Source organism: Phycodurus eques, chromosome 9 (assembly GCF_024500275.1).
Source record: "Phycodurus eques isolate BA_2022a chromosome 9, UOR_Pequ_1.1, whole genome shotgun sequence".
In the NCBI taxonomy this organism is placed as follows: domain Eukaryota; kingdom Metazoa; phylum Chordata; class Actinopteri; order Syngnathiformes; family Syngnathidae; genus Phycodurus; species Phycodurus eques.
This window is the reverse complement of record NC_084533.1, coordinates 11,780,985-11,802,531: the sequence shown is the minus strand read 5'-3', so window position 1 is coordinate 11,802,531 and position 21,547 is coordinate 11,780,985. Positions and strand designations below refer to the sequence as shown.

Below are 21,547 nucleotides of genomic sequence, written 5' to 3'. Positions count from 1 at the left end.
AGTTGTTGTCTCCCAGCCCATCCAAAGACCTCCCAGGCTTCCGTAAGATCCTACCGAGAGCTAGTTACCTTGTTTTGACCGACGATCCCCAGGCGGGAGGTTCTCTGGCAGAGAGTCTCAATGATCCAGGTAATGGAAATTTGTCCTTTCCTACTTTGACTCAAGAGCTGAAAAAGGCCCAGACGCTTGGCCTGGCTTGCAAAGTGGATGTTTCTCAGAGGTCTGTGGGTAAACCTGGGAATACAGGAGAGATGTCGTATTCCACAGCAATCCGAGGATGCACATCCTCCTCTTCATCCATTACATCTGTGTCTCCAACTTCCAAAGACATTTCTTTCTCACTGAGCCCTGTGGATGTTACAGCAAACTGTGTTCAAATGAAAGAATGTGAGATAAGACATGCTGCTGGTGTTAATAGTGGGGTGACAATGCATCAAACCCAAGGGGAAACCACACAGATGGTTGCCATTATCCCCAACGAGGTAATGCCTTCACATCCACCAACCATGTTTATTGACATGTCGTTTTAATGGTAAAATTAAGTTGCATATATATATTTGTTTTCTTTTTAGAACATGCTTGAGCCCAAATCTTTGGCAGGAGTCAGCCCTTTGGGCCCCCTAATGATGGTCTCTGTGGCAGCTAGAAAAGAGCCGTCATACAAGATGGTAACGACTCAGACTTTTCGAACAACCTGACAGTGCTGGCACATGTTGAAGGTGGAGGTTGCAGTTTAAAAACAAAACAAACCCCCCCCAAAAAACACTTTGTCATATACTGTGTTAAAACTGCCTGTATGACCTGACTATAGAATATTGTTAAAATTCTTTTGAAAAATTACCCCTCTTTGGCCACATGTTATGCTTGGAATTTAATTTTAATTATCATTTTAAATCTTGTCCCTCCATGACAGGAGCAGCCTATCAGAGACTGTAAAGACTGAAGAATAATTTGCTGCGCACACGCCACAGCCTCGCTGTCTGTACACACAGCAGCCTCATGCAGATTTTTTTTGGCCAGATTATTTACCTCCGGTTAGCAGCAAAAGTTAAAAAGAATACATTGGACAGCTGTCAAGACAAAACAAGGATCAAGTTTTAATGCGGCTTATTTTCTGTGCACGATTGCACAATGCATGTCTCATGCACGTTCACGTTAGTGAGGGGTGTGGCTTTGGTCAGAGATGCGGGGGGCAGGGGGGGGGGGGGGGGGAGTGAAGTGAGGCTCCATTTAAATCTTGCTTGCAGTTTGAAAACTGCAAACGTCAGCTTTAAATCCAAGAATATAAATGTATACTGAATGTACGATAACGTTTTGTCTCTGCTTTTTTTGTAGGCTGTGAAAACATACACCAGAAGAGGTCGTGGGAAGTGTCTAAATCCTCATTGTTCATTTATCTACGTCACACGACACAAGCCAACAAAATGCCCTGAATGTGGAAGCCACCTTGGCGGCAAATGGATACCTGCAGTGAGTAATACTTTTGTAGGATTTTCTTGCCTGGCCAACGTAATCAATATAATGTAATCATTGATATTGTGGTGGTAAAATAATATTTGATAGATTTCTCCCTCACCGAAAATGTTATGTACGCTTGGTCAAGCTAAAGACATCCATACAAAGGGAGCATAGAAATTCTGCCTTTGCAAATATTTTACAGATACAGATGTGTACGTGAACATGTACTGTAGTTTTTTACTGAGTGAGCTTTTTTTATAGTTAGTCTAGTGGTTCCGAAAGTGGGGGGACCAATTGCTGGGCGGGGGGGGGCACGGGACAAATTAATGAATGAAAACATTGCAATGATGGCAATGTTGAATATTTAAAAAAAAGAAACCTGTTACACTTAACACAATTGCGCAGTGAAGGTGCTTGAAAACAGTTACACTTATCGCAACCTGCAGTTTATGGCAGTTTACTTTTATTTTTTAAGTTGAGGTTTGTATCAATTACATTGTAATAAGTTCATTGCAGTTCATTTCACATGTAATTATTACAATGTGTGAAATAAACTGCGATGGACTCTGAAAACAAAGTGGTGGGGGGAAAAAGCTTGCTCTGTTACATTTGGCGCCCACTTTGTCGTACCCATTACCGCCACGCACAGGACCGAGTATCACATGGCATGTCTCATGAGTCAGACACTTTTGGCTGTCGGAATCATTCACTCATTCCCTCCTCCTTAGTCACTACCAATGGATTTGTATATAGTCGACTATATCGTTCACTCATCAGTCAAATAAAAACAAATTTTCAACTCCATTCGAGCTCGATTACCTCATTGCATTTGCATAGTTTCAACCAGGGCGGACTGGGGGGGAAATTGGCTCAGGAATCATGGCCAGACTGGCCCAGTTAATGCGCGCAGTAAGGAGCCAGCCAACCGGCAACACAAATTTCATGTAACCCAATGATTCAAAAGAATTAATAAAAAAATTATGCTCTTTTGGACCATAATTCATGGAGTAGTTAATAACCTCAAAAACTAAAAATATAAACAAAGACAAAAGGAACAGACTAAACACCATAGATCATTTTACACTTGAGACTATGTGAGTCCCGGCATGCAAATGTCATGGAAACAATGAGTCCCAACCCAGGAACAATGAGTCCGTGCAACTTTGTTCTTAACTGGAGAAATTGGGTGGGATGGTTGTGTTTAAAATGGATTTTGTCACGTTGAGGTTTTAAGTGGTGTTGTCGGTGGTACGACTTTATACAAATTTGACATACCAGCTCTTTAGTGTTATCAGGATGGCTGCGTTCATCTGGCTCGAATCTGAAATATTCCCACATCTTCTCTGTGGCATTAGGCTTTGGAACTAATTCCATTTATGACGCTCAATTTTCTGTAACTGCAGCTGCCGGCTTGCTGTCAGAAAACTTACCTTCATGTACGCTTGCGACCGCATTTCATACGCATGCACATGCGCGCGCACACACACCCAATCAGACGGAGGGTCCCTGCTCTTCAATAGACCGCCCTTTGTTTCAACAAACCAGATCAATGTCAGCTGGTTTTACCTTCAATAGTAAATATTGAACAAATAAATAAATAATAATTTCAAGATGAGCGAATTTGATTAAATCAATACAAAGCACTTTTCCCATCCATATTATGTTGCTTTTTTTTTTTTTGCCCCACAATTTACGTATTTGTTTAATGCCGAAAATCAAACAACACCCCCAAAACGGAAAATGAATTTTATTTATTGCTTTTCGAGTGACCGTAGGTTGGTTACTGATTTTCAAGATGCATTGTGGCATACATTGAGAGCACTGTATATGGTATAACCTATACTTACTACACATTCAAACAGCACTACAAAAAGGCAAACTCACTCACTATATAGGGCATTATGTATGGCGTACTTCCGAACACACAATTTTAAGGCCTGGGCGGAGTTCTTCACTGTACGTAATGCTATTCTACTGTATTTCTCACAATGAATTTTTTTATCATTCTTTCTATTAGCTCTCATTAGATGACTGCTCCTGAGTGTAGATTTTAATTTAGTGTCAGTAATTTTGCACTTTGTGTTGCCTAAATGTGCCTGCACTTCTAAATTAGGCAAAGAAAAGCCAGCAAAAAAATGTACAAGTTTCCAAGCTGGGGTCTGAAGTCAAGTCCGGTTCAACCTACCAAGACACAGTGCAAGAGGAGAACGCTGATGCTGGTAAAACAAAACCCAGTGGGGGCAAAAAAGAAGGGCAAAGGTGCTTGAAAAAGATGAAAGCAATTCCGGGTGAAGAGCCAGGAGAGGGCAGCAGCAAGTCACCAGATAAAACACTGTGCGTGTCCATGCAGCCACTAATAAAGTGAGTCACTCTACAAATTGGCTCCTCTATGCTCTATTATAGTTTGTCCTCTTATTTAAAATTAATCTGTCCCTGTCTTTGAATAGGCACGTGAAAGAAATAGCCCTCAAAAGACACAGCATGTGCAATCTTCAGGGGAGGCCTGTAAGACCCATCTTACCTTCCTATTGTAGCACAGGTGAAGGGGAAAGCTGCAAACATTCTGATGTTTTGATCTCATAGACTGTGTTCACATCGTTTTACACTCAGGTTGATAATTGTTTCTCCAGGTCCTGCTTTGTTTCAGATCATCACCGTCCCAACTGTGAACAGAAAAATTCCGACACGAAACAACAAAGCACCTTCTGGTACATCATGTTCTCGTTTTGTATGTATGAACTCTATTTCATGTGATGCCTTATTTGATGACAACAACAACAGGATGTTATATCACCCCCAAAATAATGGACATTGTGGTTGTGTGATAATATTTTTGTTCTTAAACACAGAGCCACGAGAGAAATTCTCAGGTCTCAAAGCTGATACCTTAAAACAGCTCGGCCAAGAAGTCCAATCCAAGCAGGTAAGCACGTTAATTTATTGTTAACTCTAAATTGTGCATAGGTGTAAATGCGAGTGTGAATAGTTATTTGTCCTGTCTGTTTGTGGTCTGTGATTGGCTGGCAACCAGCACTAAGTGTACCCCGGCTCTCACCCAAAGTCAGCTGGGATAGGTTCCGACTCACTCGCGAGCCTTACAAACGCTATTGAAAATGGATTGAATGTATCAGGTGTTTTTAATCAATTTATTTTTTTCGTAGGAGTCTTTTGTCACAGCAAGTCAGCTTGTGTCCTCCCCATCTGATATGACCATTGTATCAGTTGTGCCTTTCAATCATGCGACAGTTGACAGCTTTGTAAGTGTACCTTTTAAAAATCACGTTGATCTAGTTATTTTTTATGAACGCTGCATGTCCAGTCTGTTTTTTTTTTTTTTTAAATCTTGTTTCCACATTAGCTCCACTTCTTTCTTTTCCAAGAAACTGGGACTGTCAACAGCGAGAGGCAGAGGTCACTGTAAGAACGCACTGTGTGACTACATGTATAAGAACAGACACAAACCGTTAGTGTGCCCTAAATGTGGTTGTAAGCTGACCCGGGGGAATCCTAAGGAATCCAAGGTGAAAGCTGACTTCTTCTACATTGCATACTTAGTTTATTAGTTATTTAAGCTCAACCCCTATCGTGCTTCAGACAAATGTTTTTAGTATTTGTTTGTAGATGGGGGGTGGGGATTGGGACCATTTGCATTATCTACTTGTGTAAGGCTTTTTTGTTAACTTTACATTCAAGTGTGATACTCAGGGTACTTTATTCATGCTGTTTTAGTATATTAAAGGCCAAGTAGTTTATAGTTGTATTAAGAGTGGACAGATTTATTTGAATGTGATTGTTCAAAAAAATAAATAAATAAAGGTGGGCTGTGTATAGCGTAAGCGCTTTTCAGGCAAGCAGGACAGGACAGATTTATCTTAAATCTTTAACTCTCCTTGTCTTTGTCTTAACTGGTTAATCTATGTTGTTGATATTAACTTTTAACCTTAATTGATGTGCTGGATGATTTGCAGAAGAAATGTCAGTTGTGTTTTACCCCTTGAATATCTTAAGTCTTTGTGATTGTCTGTTTTAGAGGTCGGATCGATTGGTGGATCCATACCAGCCCTTGAGTCCTGTTCAGAAAGACATCCAGCGGCAATCCACCCTGCAGCTGATTCGCCGTTGCCTGCAGATTCCAGAGAGCGAGACCGAGCTCCAGGAAACACTTGCTCTCATCCAGGATCTTAACGGTCTTCAAATTGTCCTGGTCCAACCGGGGGAGCCAAAGCAGGATGGGACCGTTGAGACTGAGACCCTGGTGGAGTCTGGGTGGCCTCAGTTCTATGAATCATCAGCCACTCAATGTGTCCTGTGTAAAAAGCCTCTTTACAAAGGAGATCAGAGGTGAGAAGATGGGAACAAAAATGCGGACATATTTAAGAGCACTGCCCAATTTCAGCTTCTGTTTTTGTAACTGTACACTATTGTCTTGTGTGGGTGTCTGCTTGCTTAACAACATGTTATGTGTGTCTAACCAAGCACGATAGCAGGACAGGAGGACTGCTGGCTGCTTACTGAGATGCTGATCCAGACGGCATCTCTCCAGCTTAAAGTGTGTCTCAATGCTCGGTGTCTGGCTATGCACAGCTTCACTGACCTGCATCCAGGTAAACCCTCCTCAGGTAAAGACAAGGGAGGTGGTGGTGGTGGTCCCCTCCCTTGCCTTTTTCTTTTTTATGTTTGAATAAAGCCTCACACTAACAAATGCATGTAAGTGGGTCACCAAAAGTCTCCTATATACAGCCAACGCCAATACAGCCAAGTAAATCACAAACCTCCACCAAGGCTTAATTTTCCAACTTTTGATGCACACCCTTGCCTGTTATAGTCACTGTGAAGTCAAAAAATTATACTGATCTGGTACAACATTTAATGGGTTCTTCCTTGACACAATTTGCATCTAAGTGCATTTGTCACGCATTATGCATGTAATGCAGGGATGGGAGGGTTACTTAAAAATGTATTCTGTTTCAGTTACTAGTTACCAGTTAAAAAGTGTAGTCAGTAGTGTACTCAACGTACAGTGGTGCCTTGATAAAGTGAGTGACCCGAGCAATCATTTGGCCATTTTTTTCTAATTTTTTTTAATAACCTTGACATGCAATCTCAAAACTTAAGATATAGGTGCTGATTGGTGGCAGTGAACTCAACTCAACTAACTACACGAGAATTAGCGCTTTGGCAAATAGTGAACACTTCTTTAAAAAAGAGGCTTCAAGCTGTTTAGTGCCACTCCCAGTCAAAGTAAACATAAAAGTAGGAGAATTACACATTTAAAACAAATATGGTGTAAGCCTTTAGTCTGCTAGCTTAATGCTAATGCTAACACACAATGTGAAGTGCATATTGTATATAAAACCCTTTGAGCACAAACAGTCCAACAACACATTTAGAAATTCAGTAAAGCAGTACTCACGGTCATGTATTCTTTATCCTCTGCGAGGTGCTGAGACATCTACATGGTAAAAACGTCTATGTACAGTACTGTGTATCCATCAGAACAATGTGCATTGAATTGAATGAGAACGTGTGAAAAAAACTGTTTAATTCTATTAAGTTATGTCATAACTGTATGTTTTAAAGTACAATATTATTGAGTGCTATTTTTTGTTATATTTAGATGAATAGCATTTCCATCCGTTTTAATAGGGAAAGATGATTTGAGATTGAGTCATTGTCAGAGTCAGTCTCGTTGCCGGTGAGCTGTTCAGCAATGATGCCTGCTTTCGCAAAAGCTCGAACAACAGTCAAAGCAGATACCTTAGCCCAAGCATCCACAATCCATTCACATATGGTGGCGTAACTCGCCCGGCGTTGCCTCCCTTTCTTAGTAAAGCTGTGTTCGCCATCTGTCATCCATGGCTCCCACGCCGCTCACTTCACTTTGAACGCCCTGTTTACACGGATGTCCAGCGGTTCATCAAGCCTCCCGGAATGATGGCAAGCCCCGAGTTATTGCAATCAGTCAAATGGTGACTTGAGAGGCTTCTCCCGACTGTTCTTTACTTACTAATCCATTGCTCGAGTTGGTCTTCCAACTCGGGCCACCTTGCCTTGTTTCGACGTTTTGTTTTTCTTTTTTTTCCGCGGAAACTCAGCTTCGTCTTCTTGACTTGGCGAAGCTTGTTTTCCTGCTTCCTCCACTTGCGAACCATGGATTCGTTAATCTTGAATTCTCTCGCGGCTGCTCGATTTCCATGTTCCTCCGCGTAACTGACAGCTTGCAGTTTAAACTGTGCTTCATAAGCGTGTCTCTTCGTAGGTGTCATTTTCGGGGGTCCTTAGCCAAACCGACATTGTTTTGCACAATGCACACCCCGGAAATGCTCCCAGTCAGTCAAGCGGTAAGGAAAATAAATAAATAAATAAATATTTTTTTTTTTTTAAATTAAAAAGAAAATAAATAAAAAAACACCCCGGCGCTATATACCTACTGTCTTTAGCGTCTTACTTCACGCACCATTCCCCTGTCCTCAGCCATGTCCGCTTTTCCTCTGTGGAAGCAGCATGTCGGCAGGAAATGCTTAAAAACAAAAAAAAACACCCCGGCGCTATATACCTGGTGTGGCTTTAGCATCCTACTTAATGCACCCTTCCTCTGTTCTCAGCCACGTCTGCTTTTCCTCTGTGTCAGAAGCGTGTCGGCAGGAAATGCTTAAAAAAGATAAAAATTAAAATAAGTCAAGCGGAGCGCTCATCACACAACAACATTTATAGATGTTGGAACTCTGTGCAAACACAAGGCGCGCCGCATTATAAGGCGCCCCATCCATTTTGGAGAAAATTTAAGACTTTTAAGCCTTATGGTCGTGAAAATACGGTAATTGTGGCTAATCACAATTTTTGGTTAATTGTCACTGATCACACCCAAGCCTAATTACCACCAGACTTGTTCAATCAAGAAATCACGTAAACAGAATTTGTCCTGACAAAATCATGTCGGACAAAACATCTAAAAAAGCTGCAAACAAAATGACACGTTCCAAAGAAATTCTAGAACAGTCGAGAAATAAAATAATTGACATCTATCAGTCTGGAAAGGGTTACGAAAGCCATATGTAAAGCTTTAGGATTCCATAGCAAACCATTGAGAGAGCCATTATCCTCACATGGAGAAAACATGACAGTGGTGAATCTTCTCAGGAGATTACCCCAAGAGAACAGCAATGACTCATCCAGGAGGCCACAAAGAAACTCAGTCCAACTTCTAAAGAACTGCAGTCCTCCCATGCCTCAGTTAAGGTCAGTGTTAATGACACAACAATAAGGAAGAGATTGGGCAAAAATGGCATTCATGGCTGAGTTCCAAGTGAACAACTGCTGACTAAAAAGAAAATAAAGGCTTGTCTTTCTTTTCCAAATAAAAAAATATGAATGATTCCTCATACCTTTGGGTCAATCGTTTACAGCAGAATTGCAGTAGTAATGTACATTAGTGCAAATAGTGCTAAGTTAGTAAGTTTTAATATTCCAGTGACAGCTGGGCACCTTCCCTTGAAACTTCCTTTGGGCACACATTTTCTATGACCTCACTCTACATCGGAAACTTGCTTTCCATCCATCCATTTTCTGAGCCGCTTCTCCTCACACTAGGGTCGCGGGCATACTGGAGCCTATCCCAGCGATCATCGGAAAGGAGGCGGGGTACACCCTGAACTGGTTGCCAGCCAATCGCAGGGCACATACAAACAAACAACTATTTGCACTCACATTCACACCTACGGACAATTAGAGTTATCAATTAACTGGGATGTGGGAGGAAACCGGAGTGCCCGGAGAAAACCCACGCAGGGACGGGGAGAACATGCAAACTCCACACAGGCGGGGCTATGATTTAAACCCCGGTCCTCAGAACTGTGAGGCAGACACTCTAACCAGTCTTTCACCGTGCCGCCGAAACTTGCTTTCATCAACTGAAAATTTTGGAGAACGGGGATAGATGCTTTTTGTATCGTTATACCCAGTGACTTTACACATGAAAGCTGAAAAGTGTCTTGGGGAGCCAATATCCTCATTTACCACAGTTTTGCTAAAGAGCTGTGGAAGCAATTTAATGTAGTATGAGTATAATATCATTTTTTTTTATTTGTTATTTTCTTTGGCAGGTTTATTCAATATTGGAAACAGACTTCTGGTTAGTATTGATCTTTTGCTGACGGTCAGAGCCAAAATCAGACTGGGCCACCCACCCTCGCAGGCTGTCAGGACCTTATTTGACCATGTCTCCAATCACCCCGGTAACATTTAACAATGTGCCAACTAGATACATGGCAATTTATGCAGAATATTTTGATTGAACAGCACATTTGCATTTTCTGTCATGCCCACATGTCTCCGTGTTTGCATCAGTCCATACGCTGAGTCCAGAGGAGATGTCCCAAATTCAAGAGTTTCTCCTGATAGGCTACTGGGCCTTCGAGAGCCTGACACTGCGAGACTATAACGATATGATTTGTGGCGTTTGTGGTGTCGCTCCCAAGTTCGAGATTGCCAGGCGATACACAAAGAGTGTGCTGGAGCTCAAGAATGTGGAGGTGGCATAAAAAAATAAAAAACACATTTATTTAACCATATATATTTCTCAAGCAACTAAGTAATTTCCTACTGCTTTATTGCCTCTCTGTAGTTCACCTGGCCTGAGTCTTCAGTGTCAGACGAAGTGAACGTGGATGACTTCTGGCTGACCATGGAGACTGAGGCCATTGAGCAGGCTGCTTTCCCTACAGACATCCCCATCACGCGGGTGGACGCTTCAGTTATTGCGCCCTTCATCCCCCCACTGATGAGGGGCCCCACTGTTATTAACACAGAGAAGGACAAACTCATGTCACACAAACAGCAGCCCCCAGGTACACCTTACTTTTAATTTGTCGCTGTATTTCAGTCACTCACTTAATTCTGACAGTATGTGTATAGCGGCCTCTTCACCCTCATACACAAGACAGTATGCGTCCTCAGTACCCTCCTCTATGGCAGTGAAGCCTGGACATTATACTCTTGTCAAGAATGCAGGCTGAACGCCTTTCACATGTGGTGCCCCAGACAACTTCTGGGCATCACCTAGCAGGACCGCTTCACCAGCCAACAGGCTGTTGTCCCAGGCTCGCATGCCTAGCCAGTTCGCCATCCTGACCCAGAGACGCCTGTGGTAGCTGGGCCATGTATGCAGAATGGATGATGGGCGTATCCCAAAAGACAACTTGCTACAGGAACGTGTATCCAACAGGCCAGCCAAATCTTTGATTCAAGGACATCTCCAAACCCGACCTGAAGGCGTGTGACATCAGCCTCAGATCGCACCACGTGGTGATCTAAAGACAAGGCTGGTGCCCGCCTAGCTTAGGAAAGCGGGAGAGCCAGTGGGAAGAGAAGAGGACCTGCAGGCGTGCGAGGCCCCAGTCCGCCCCTGTCAAATTTACCACCAAGTACACCTGCAGCAAGTACCAGAGGATCTGCCGCTCCTGCATCGGGCTCTTCAGCCACAGCAAAGCGCTGCAACGCAACTGTGAACTGACCCAGATGCAGACTCCATTGTCTCCCAAGACAGACGGATACTAACTCAATGTGTACAGCATTAATTATGTATGTTGCTTAAGGTGCTCTACACCAGGGGTTCGCAAACCTTTTGGATCCAGGGACCTGTTATAAGGGAGAATTGTTTTTTCAAAATCTTTCTTCTAAAATCTCTTCTAACAGCTATGTAATGAACAACACTGGCATCAGGGATTTAAAAACTTGAATGATGTACATATACAGTATCTAACAGGCACAGCGACTGTCCAACTGAATTCCTTATTTGCAGGGCTAATTTTTCATCCCAAACATAGATATCTATCAGCCATGCCCACTAAGCTCTACAAAATATAATGCATAGTGTCCTCTCTTTATGAACGATGTTCCGTTTCTATGGCAATGACATAACCTGTATTTGTACTTAAATCAAAATACACTTTAGTCGATACTACATTTATACTAAAGTCACAGTTACTTAAATATTTGGATGTAAAACACTTCTAGGCCAGTAAACCTTAGCTATGGTAAATTCACCTTAACCATGGGAATACTGTAATGTATTGTTATGTTGCTGTGCAAACTGTTCCATTGTGTGCTATTTGTAAGCTCAAAAGATCTTATGTTGGTACCATCATAAGCTGAAGACCCCCTGTAAACCTAAAAAAGATTACTAAAACCATGTCTAAAAAAAGGATAATAAAATATATTTCTCTCCTGTTTCAGGAGCCCCATCAGTTCTGGTGCGCCTCATTCACGATGGTGAGTTAAGGCTGGACAAGATTGAAGACCACAGCGAGGATGAACTGAGAAATATTCTGCAGCGTTGCGGGGCAAGCATCACTCCATGCTCTACCAAGGTGGGTGTGGGTGAATGCGCCACAGGCAGTCATGCACGCACACACGGGGTCTGACTCTTTGGTTAGCTTTCTCCTCGCCGCCATCACTGCGCCAACTTTTTTCAACAAGGGGGTTCATGCGTCTGCAGGAAATTTGGAAACTTAGTGCCGGCAGAGATTTTGCATTGACATTTTTTTGGTTGTAGAGTTAAGATTTATTTAAAAAAAAAAAAAAAAAAAAAAAAACATTCTCCTCTCTAGCCGCAGAGCTACATATCTATGCTAATAATGTTTGACTAATACTGTGCCATTTAGTAAACATATTTCTTTTCACACTTTGATCCACTTCGTTTTGGTTTTCTTGCAGTCCATGAAGCAGACCATCAGGTCTAAAGTAAACCTGAAAGAGAATCACATCCTTTTTAAATTAACTTAGAATGTTACTGAAAAAACAAATGCACCCATTTCTCTTCTATCTTTCTTGGTTCACCTTTTTGTTCAATCAGTTCGCTTAAAAAAAACAAAAACAAAAAAAAACAGAATAGTCTGTCCAATGACAACCTCGTCAGTCAACATCATGGTTATTTTTCACTTTTTAACAGATTGATTCTCATTTGAAATGAGTACAGTGCTCATTGCTTCAAACGCATTTAAACATGAAAATATACATTTTAAACACACTGAAAATGTATTTGACAAACATTTTAAGCAAGAAATATATAGAAAATACACTACCTTGACTTACAAGTTTAATTTGTTCCGTAACCAAGCTACTAACTCAATGTATTTGTATATCAAATAGATTTCACTCAATGATTTAAAACGCCCTTAAAAGTGCCATATTTTATCAAACCAACTTTTGTTTTGTATTTGGGATGTAATATTGGCTCTATGATGCCTCAGTAAACATGAAATATTAATTAAAATTGTCCACGCCTTCCTGAGTTACAGACATTTTTCTCCCGAGAGGCGTAAAATCAGGTTGTTAGAGTTTCTCAAGTTTATCCATGTCACTAGTGAAATCTCCGATCTCCCAAGCCAGTGCTGTCAACATAACAAACGTGCGCTCTCACAAGTGGGTCTTTTACACGGAAGTAACCAATCAAAGGGAAGGTGGTGTTCTTGGACAAAGCAAATATGGACAAATCAAAACCAAAACTAGGTCAAACAGAAGTAGCTATTAGAGGGGCCTTTTCTGGACACTCGTGTAATAAAACCAAGGTCACTTTATGGAGGTCTAAATTGCAAAAATATGTAGGGGTGTCCCAATTCGATCTTTGCGATCGGAAATCGGTCCGATGTCAGCAAAAAAACCAAAACATGGTTCGGACTTGATCTATAATCTCAGATTTGACCACTCTTATACAATCAGTCCATTCCATGCGCCGCTCCAGCTCTTCTATCCAGCAGTGCCCGGATGGCATGCTATGCCCATTCGATCACAACAACAGGTTGCTAAGTTGCTACCATAGTAGCAAGGAGTAAGAGTGAATGTTGCTTGCTTAGTCGTTTATTGACACTCCAGTTGAAGTTCACTGTAAAACTAAACCGACATAACAAAAACGAATTGCACATATTGAATGTTTAAATACAACCCCAATTCCAAAGAAGTTGGGATGTTGTGTTAAACATAAATAAAAACAGAATACAATGATTTGCAAATCATGTTCGACCTATATTTAATTGAATACACGACAAAGAAAAGATATTTAATGTTCAAACTGATAAACTTAAGTTTTATACTCAATCATGGCACCCACCCGTTCCCAATTAGCCTGTTCACCTGTGGGATGTTCCCAACAGGTGTTTGATGAGCATTCCTCAACTTTCTCAGCCTTTTTTTCCCCACCTGTCCCAGCTTTTTGGGAACGTGTTGCAGCCATAAAATTCCAAGTTAATGATTATTTGCTAAAAACAATAAAGTTTATCAGTTTGAACATTAAATATCTTCTTCGTAATGTATTCAATTAAATATAAGTTGAACATGATTTGCAAATCATTGTATTCTGTTTTTATTTATGTTTAACACAACGTCCCAACTTCTTTGGAATCCGACACGGTTTCTTTCTTCATTCTTCGATTTTGTTCACAAAAATCGCTAGCTCAAAGCTAACAAAATAAATGAATAATACCATTGTCGAGCTAATGGAAAGCAGCATCGAATTTGCAGCACTTATATCTCAAAATAATGAATATTGGTGCGCAAACACTGTAACAACACTCAAACAGGTAATATAACAATACCCTCCGCCATATATTATTCAAACTCTGAAAAACAAGTTATAATGACAATATTCGATCATGAGTATTCAGACCCTTTGCTGTGACACTCATATATTTAACTTGGGTGCTGTCCATTTCTTCTGCTCATCCTTAAAATGGTTCTACACCTTCATTGGAGTCCAGCTGTGTTTGAGTACACTGATTGGACTTGATTAGGAAAGCCACACCCCTGTCTAGCTAAGACCTTACAGCTCACAGTGCATGTCAGAGCAAATGAGAATCATGAGGTCAAAGGAACTGCCTGAAGAGCTCAGAGAAATAAGACTCTCTGGTCTGATGAGACTGAGATGGTTGGCCTTAATTGTGGAATGTGTGGAGAAAACCAGGCACTGCTCATCACCTGTCCAATACAGTCACAACAGTGAAGCATGGCGGTGGTAGCGTCATGCTGTGGGGGTGTTTTTCAGCTGCAGGGACAGGGAGACTGGTTGCAATCGAAGAAAAGATGAATGCAGCCAAGTACAGGGATATCCTGGACGAAAACCTTCTCCAGAGTCCTCAGGACCTCAGACTGGGCCGAAGGTTCACCTTTGAACAAGACAATGACCCTAAGCACACAGCTAAAATAACGAAGGAGTGGCTTCAACTCCATGACTGTTCTTGAGTGGCCCAGCCAGAGCCCTGACTTAAACCCCATTGAGCATCTCTGGGGAGACCTGAAAATGGCTGTCCACCAACGCTCACCATCCAATCAGACAGAACTGGAGAGGATTGTTGCATCATTCCCAAAAAGACTCATGGCTGTATTAGCTCAAAAGGGTGCTTCTACTAAATACTGAGCAAAGGGTCTGAATACTTATGGCTGTGTGATATTTCCGCTTTTCTTTTTTAATAAATTGGCAAAAAATGCAATAATTGTCAATATGGGGTGCTCTGTGTACATTAATGTGGAAAAAATGGGGTAGCAAATGGCTGCAATATAAAAGAGTGAAAAATTTAAGGGTGTTTGAATTCTTTCCGTACCCACTTTACCTTGTGGGATGGCGTGGCTGTCTTCTTTCCTAAAGTAGGCATTTCAACAATCGATTTAAAAAAACAAACAGACAAACAAGCCTATTAGTGTTTCACGATCACAATTTTTACTCGTTATCGTCTAAAAAATAAAAACATCCAGAGTTGTCAATATAGTGAAAATTTACACCCCAGAATACGTAGTAGTTCAATGAGGAAATGTCCTCGCCTTCTGCATGTGTCAGGCTGTGACAAGCTGACATGGCCAAAATCTGTCTGAAAATCTAATATTTCATCAGAAAACAAGCACAACACGTATGCAGAGATCATTTGTAAGTCTGGAACTATGGAATAACCGCCAATGTTCAGAGTATTAAATAAGTCCTTTATCAAGCCAACTGTACAGTACTTTTAATTTGGTCCCTATAATTGTATTGGCTCCTCGTATCCATTTGTCATCCGAGGCCTGTATTACATTTACACATTATGTGTGTGTGTGTTTGCACACTTGAAAGTCTGACTACTAAACTACTAAACATGAATAGAATATACCGTGCCAAAAATATGACGGAAGTTTGATGCGAAAGCCGTCCAATGACAGTTATGTTTTTAAAAGATGCTTTGTTCAAAACCTTTTTTTAATTGCTCCTTGGGGGGAAAAAGGAAATGATACATTCACGGTTTTAATCAAAGAGCGACCTTATGTGAATACCCCCTCAAGCATCTTGGATCATGCTTTATTCATGATCATTAGACATCTGACATACAGTATGGCAAATTATCCCTGACCGTTTGAATGAATGAGTTCAGTTGAAACAGAACATGATTTTTTTTTACCCTCTGAAATTTTACCTGAAAACCCATTCCCTAACTTTTTGCGAGTAGTGTTGATTAAAATGCAATATATACCCTCAATGTACAATGTATGATGAAACCTTGATTGACATCTATAAATGACAGTCATTATGTGAAATGTTCCTCTCTCTCGCCTTATTAGAATGACCTGCTGACTTCTCTGATCTCCATGTGCACGCTTGTTCATAGTGGCCTCCCCACAGGCCCCCAGGCACCTGAGAACCTCACTGCCGGCAAGCTGTCCATAGTTTGCCCCCATAAGGTAAAAGCAAATCAGCGTGTTGTCTATGTACCGTACATAAGACACCTAGTTATCACAGTGAGGGACCAAAACAAGTGAGCGAGTCCACCTCCACCTTGTTTTTGTTTGTCAGATTGTGTGTGGCTCCAAATACTTGGTGAGAGGAGAGACGGCCCGGGACCACGTGGATCTGCTGGTGTCCTCCCGTTACTGGCCTCCGGTCTACGTTGGCGACAGCGCTCGACAAGTGGCGCTTTGTACAGACATGCAGTACCCAGAAATGGCCGGCAGGATGTGGGGCAGAAATCAGGGCTGCTTCTCAGAGCCTTTTGATAAGCCAGAGGTGGGAAGGAATCATTATTAACAAGTTTCGGGAAAGGAATTACAGTAATTTTGCAAGTGTAATACGAACCCCCAAAATCGACCTCCAAAATCAGGAATTACCTTCTACCTGTATAATACGCACAATCAATTTGCTGGTATCCGTACTCAAAACATGAAGTATTATCCGTATTTTTTTGGGGTTTTTCAAAGAAATATTCTGCTCTGTGTGCAAGTGCTTATGGTCCTGTTGCGTACTCACCATGCATTTCTACTCGAGTTCTCATATTAGCAAAGAACAAAGACGGTGATTGACTCAAATCGCTGCGCAATGATACTGTCAGTTTAACATTTCAATAGTACTTTAGCGCCTTCAATGACCACCGGAGACGCTAGTCCATTTGGTGTTTTTTTGTGAAACAGAAACAGAAAAACAGCGCTGCTGTTGTCCGTAGCTGATGCCAGAAACAACAGAACAAAACTTACCCAACGCGACGGTTAGATTGCTTGCGCTGCCAGTCCACCTACCCCCGGTTCAGTCTTCCCACACACCGAGCTGCGCGATGCATTTAAAAGCTCTAAAAAAAATAACAGCCCTGAGCGCAACAGAAAACAGCATGCTCCACAACCCCTTAAAGATCGGCCACGTGTATCTACTGTATCTGATACAATTTAATGCACATTAAATCTAATTTAACTTCAATTACCAGATCCTACAAACCACTGCTGAACAACAGTTTGTTGTGTTGCATGCAAAAGAAAATAGAATGTTTTATTTTTCTCCGCAATTACAGACTTCAGACTTGAGCTGTGGTCACATTATCGTGTTTGTGTCTAAGACAACCTCTGGTGTTTGCTCCACAGTTTGTGTCATGCGCTGAGCTGCATGAGAAGCCGTACAATGCCGAACTCTCTACGTTGGGGCAAAATGAGCATGTTCACCCTCTCACTAAATCTTCCTCTTGTTGGTTAGTACATCCCCCTGATTCGTCTCCAAGCCACGAGACCGCTGTTCCGGAGCACCACTCAATGGCTTTGTGCAAAGACCTAGAGCACCTCATCTGCACTGTGACTCAAATTGACAAGGAAGACATTGAGGAGCAAAAGCAAATGGTGGACGATGAACAACAGGGCAATCAGAGTTCCGTGAACTCTTTGAGGACACAACGTGTGCTTTTAAACAACCCGGCGCATTACTACCTCTACAACCGGCTGCTGGATTTTCTTTCCAGTAGGGACATCGTGACTGAGCAGATCAACCAAGTGCTAAAGGTCTGTCAGCCCGGGGAGGTCGTCATCCGGGATGCGTTGTACCGGCTCGGAGTGGCGAACATCAACCTGGAGAGGGAAGAAGGCAAAAAAAGTGAGGTGGAGGAACTGAAACAAGGGACAGAGACAGCGTATGAAGTGGTCCTGCCTGAATGAAAACAGTATAAGGCGAAAGTTTATGCCTGAAAGCATGAATACTGTACAGTTCTCACAAATTGCTGGTCTTTTGGGTGAAATCTATGTAATAATCCTATAATGATCATTGAATGCACATGGCTTCAAACAGAATATTCTCAGAGGGACGTGGCCACTGAGCTTTGATAGTCACCGTGTCATCGGCAGGGTGTAACGGACCAACTGGAAGAGTCACAGAAAGGCACAGAACCAGAAATCCTTGAAAATCGTTCAAACACCAGCTGTGAATATTACCATTCACCTCTTTGTTAGAGAATCGCAAGCTATGCCAAAAGTACTGAATCTGTGAACAGTTGGACATGTGCATTCAAATGTTGCGAGAATGTCAAATTAAAGGTCAGAGTACAAAGGTTTTATGGCAGTTGGTTAAAATTCCTATTTGCATTGTTAATGTTTTGTCATACACACGCGTCATTTACAGCAAGTTGTCAACCAAGTGGCTGAAAATGTGGTTTTATTGGGCACCCCTGAACGTTCCCGATTTTGAGACATCCTAAATGTAGTTCTGGCCACCGCAAGGGCTACCGGAGGTGATGTAATGTTTGTCAAGCATTACCGTCCTGCATTTACTCTGATGGGGAGCGGTGATTTGGAATACGAGCAGGATTAGGATTTATATACACAGGAACAGTCTGAAAGCAGACTTGTGGTCAAACCCAACATCTTTGAACCAATTCGGAGGTCAAAGCCTATCTTGGACGGCAGCTACTGGCTTCTTTTAACAGCTGCACAACAGATGTTGGAAGGTGCTCACTACTATAGGTCAATGCGACTGAGGACGCTGGAGAAAGCGCGTCACAGTATCACTAAGAGTGGATTGGAAATAAAGACTGGTTATGTGTATGTATATACGTATACATAAATACTGAATATAAATCTATCCTTGCGCCTGCAGGCGGTAGTCAACAAAAAGCCTTCGAATCAAGAGCAGTCAGCCGTACATGAAAGGTCACCAACGTGCTGCTCTGGTTTGAATAATTAAGTGCAAATTGTTTTAACCATTTTTTCAAATGCTCAGTGCATAATCACCACTAGGGTTGGGCGTTGAAAATCGAGAACCGATTGGAACCGGGACTAACCTTCCGGTTCTCCCGGAATTGTTCAAATTCAAAATATCGGTTCCCAGTTTCGATGCCTAGAGTTTGCCGAACCAACGAAGAAGAACATGCACGAAAACGTAGCGGCGGCGGACAAAAGCGTTTCTTAACTTTGTTAAAATTAATGACCAGTTGCCTCAGTGCAACACTTGGAATAAGATTATATTGTGCAAAGCAGGCTTTCACGATGTGTAGAAGTCTGACGCGCTCCGACCCTCAGCCTACACCGCGCGGCACTTCAGTCAAGTCAAATTGGGTAGTGAAACAATACAATGTCTATGCCATTGAGGTAGCTAACAAGTTCAACGGTGGGTTGCACTTTTGCACTGATGGTTTTTAGCATTTATTTTAGTCTTCAAACCAACGTAAGAGCCAATGACAAAAAAAAAAAAAAAAAAAGCTTTAACATTTAACTAAAACTTCACCAAAACAGCAACTTTACGTCACAATGAATTGGGACAAAATTCACATAAACATTTGTCTCACAATATCACAAACACTAACCTTGTGCCTCATCGGTGGGTAGGTAAAGGAAGCAACGTTTTATAGCATTTGGTTCCATTCATTAGTTTTTTTGCAGTCTCGGTTTACTTTCATTTTCAAAAATCACCAGTCATGTGAAGGTACTTTTTGTGCCAAAATACTCAGTTCTGCTGCGTAACCTTAAATAAATAAATAAATATTTTAACAATGCTATATTTAACGTTTAGCTGAAACAATTAATAAATATTGTCAATTGTGTTTGCTCCACACATATTGCCTTTTAGTTTAGTTTAGATATTGATCCTGGTTATAAAGAGCAACTGAGTCAAATGTTCATTTTAGTCCATGCTGCAGGCTGCTAAGAAAATGGATGTTCATAATTTGGACACCCTTTATTTAAACCATGCAAACATTTTTCACCCAACCCCCTAAAAGAATCTGAATCGAAATGAGGAACCGGAATCGGGACCAGAATCGCTCAAATTCGAAAGGTGCCCAACCCTAATCACCACCAGTAGTATATTTGTAATACATGCAAAGAAGTCTGTACCTGCATCCTGCATGTGCCGCTTTTCTCATTACAATGGCAGCTGGTGTCCGGTTTGAAGACACGATTGTCGAAGGGAAAATCTTAATCACCGCAGCTGGTTTCAGCCTGGCTCGATCTATGCCAAGGTATCCAATACTTTATGCTAAATGTTTACAAAAACACGCTGGTTTGACTCTTGAGTATCCACTGGACTAATATTGTTATTAAATTGCTTGGAAGGTGGAAGAAGCTCTTATCACTGCCCGCACCTGCCACACTATAAAACATGGTGAAATAGCAAAATACGCGGCACAATGCCGAACAGCGACGTGCGCGTGCGTGCTAACTCCAAATGAACAGAGGGGGTGACACCCCATTTGTTGTCACAGCCGAAAATATCCGACAATAACCCGAAGACAGGAAGGGCCTAGATTCAAAATGCAGACAACACATTCTGAATTCTATTTATCCATTGAACTGCTCTATGACTGCTATGTAATCCCCTTGACATTATGGTTTGTAAAGGGGTTCTAGAGGTATCAAAAATGTTTTTTTTTTTAATCTTTGTGCTCTGAGCTTTAAGTTCAGATGTAAAGTTTGTCCATTTTAGGTTTATCCTGAGTTTTCACCCAAAAGTCCCATTACCCCTAACTTTTTGTGAATAGTGTATGTTGTATAGAATGAGAAAAAAACAGATGTGAAAATATGGATACATCTCACAATTTGACTGCATTGTTTACAGTAAATAAACTATTAAGAAAATACAGTATTTCAGATTTAATGCACGGTAGAATAGGCTCAGCTCCCTGTACAAGGAGCATGAATGTTTTTAAGAGTTTTGTCAAAAGGTGAGTGATGTGTTGAACAATAAATAAAGAAATGTTGAAGTTGTGTTTCTTTGAGTTTTAATGCACAAGTGATTTATACACACCCCTCCAAAAGTATTGGAACAGTAAGGTAAATTCCTTTCAATGGCATTGAAAATTGATTAATTCAAACTGTTTGCGATTCATATACTGAATGTTTTCAATGTATCGCAAAAATAAAGACTTAGCCTAAATGTTCCATTGACTTTGTAGGGGAGTGTGGTTAATTATGAACTTCTATTGTCAATGTTTTCCCGTGTTGCATCCAATGTTTTGCGAGATTGTATTTGCGCTTACACATACACTTACCTCTCATTTGCCATTTGTTGCCTTCGGGACTGAAGATCGATGTATCTCATATGTAGACAACTTGGACTTTTTATTGTGGCATAAAACATTCTAAGATGATGTACTGTATACTAAGTGTTATTTATCAAAAAATAAAGAAGCTTAGCACCATGTTACATTTGGCTTGCCAAGGGCCAGAAAATGGTCTTCCTGTGGACTTCATGTGGGCAAAATTCAAAAGTTTGAGACTTTAAATGGAATTAATGAGAAATATTTTATTACCCTTTTGAAAATCCCTAATCAAAGATGTAGTGAGATGTCTAAAATACAGAAATCATTTCTTGAGAAAATGCCTTGTCTTTTGT

The 21,547-nt window shown here is 41.2% G+C and overlaps 1 protein-coding gene across 6 annotated transcripts in view; it reads left to right on the top strand.

Annotated features, from left to right (window-relative positions):
• hmgxb3 (HMG box domain containing 3) overlaps positions 1–21,295 on the top strand; it is a 28,184-nt gene extending 6,889 nt beyond the window's left edge. For 3 of the 6 annotated variants that reach the window (XM_061685883.1, XM_061685884.1, XM_061685886.1), the window contains 18 exons: positions 3–482; positions 573–668; positions 1,336–1,470; positions 3,572–3,819; positions 3,906–3,997; positions 4,089–4,166; positions 4,308–4,381; positions 4,620–4,715; positions 4,839–4,979; positions 5,489–5,799; positions 5,935–6,062; positions 9,561–9,692; positions 9,805–9,989; positions 10,082–10,304; positions 11,692–11,825; positions 16,036–16,155; positions 16,268–16,477; positions 17,320–21,295. In XM_061685883.1, coding sequence (XP_061541867.1) covers positions 3–482; positions 573–668; positions 1,336–1,470; positions 3,572–3,819; positions 3,906–3,997; positions 4,089–4,166; positions 4,308–4,381; positions 4,620–4,715; positions 4,839–4,979; positions 5,489–5,799; positions 5,935–6,062; positions 9,561–9,692; positions 9,805–9,989; positions 10,082–10,304; positions 11,692–11,825; positions 16,036–16,155; positions 16,268–16,477; positions 17,320–17,880 — 3,444 coding nt within the window. In that variant the 3' untranslated portion in view covers positions 17,881–21,295. Of the gene's footprint in view, positions 1–2; positions 483–572; positions 669–1,335; positions 1,471–3,571; positions 3,820–3,905; positions 3,998–4,088; positions 4,167–4,307; positions 4,382–4,619; positions 4,716–4,838; positions 4,980–5,488; positions 5,800–5,934; positions 6,063–9,560; positions 9,693–9,804; positions 9,990–10,081; positions 10,305–11,691; positions 11,826–16,035; positions 16,156–16,267; positions 16,478–17,319 lie in introns of those variants that run through there. The other 3 variants (XM_061685885.1, XM_061685887.1, XM_061685888.1) reach the window with 3 other exon arrangements.
• The last annotated feature ends 252 nt before the right edge of the window (positions 21,296–21,547 follow it).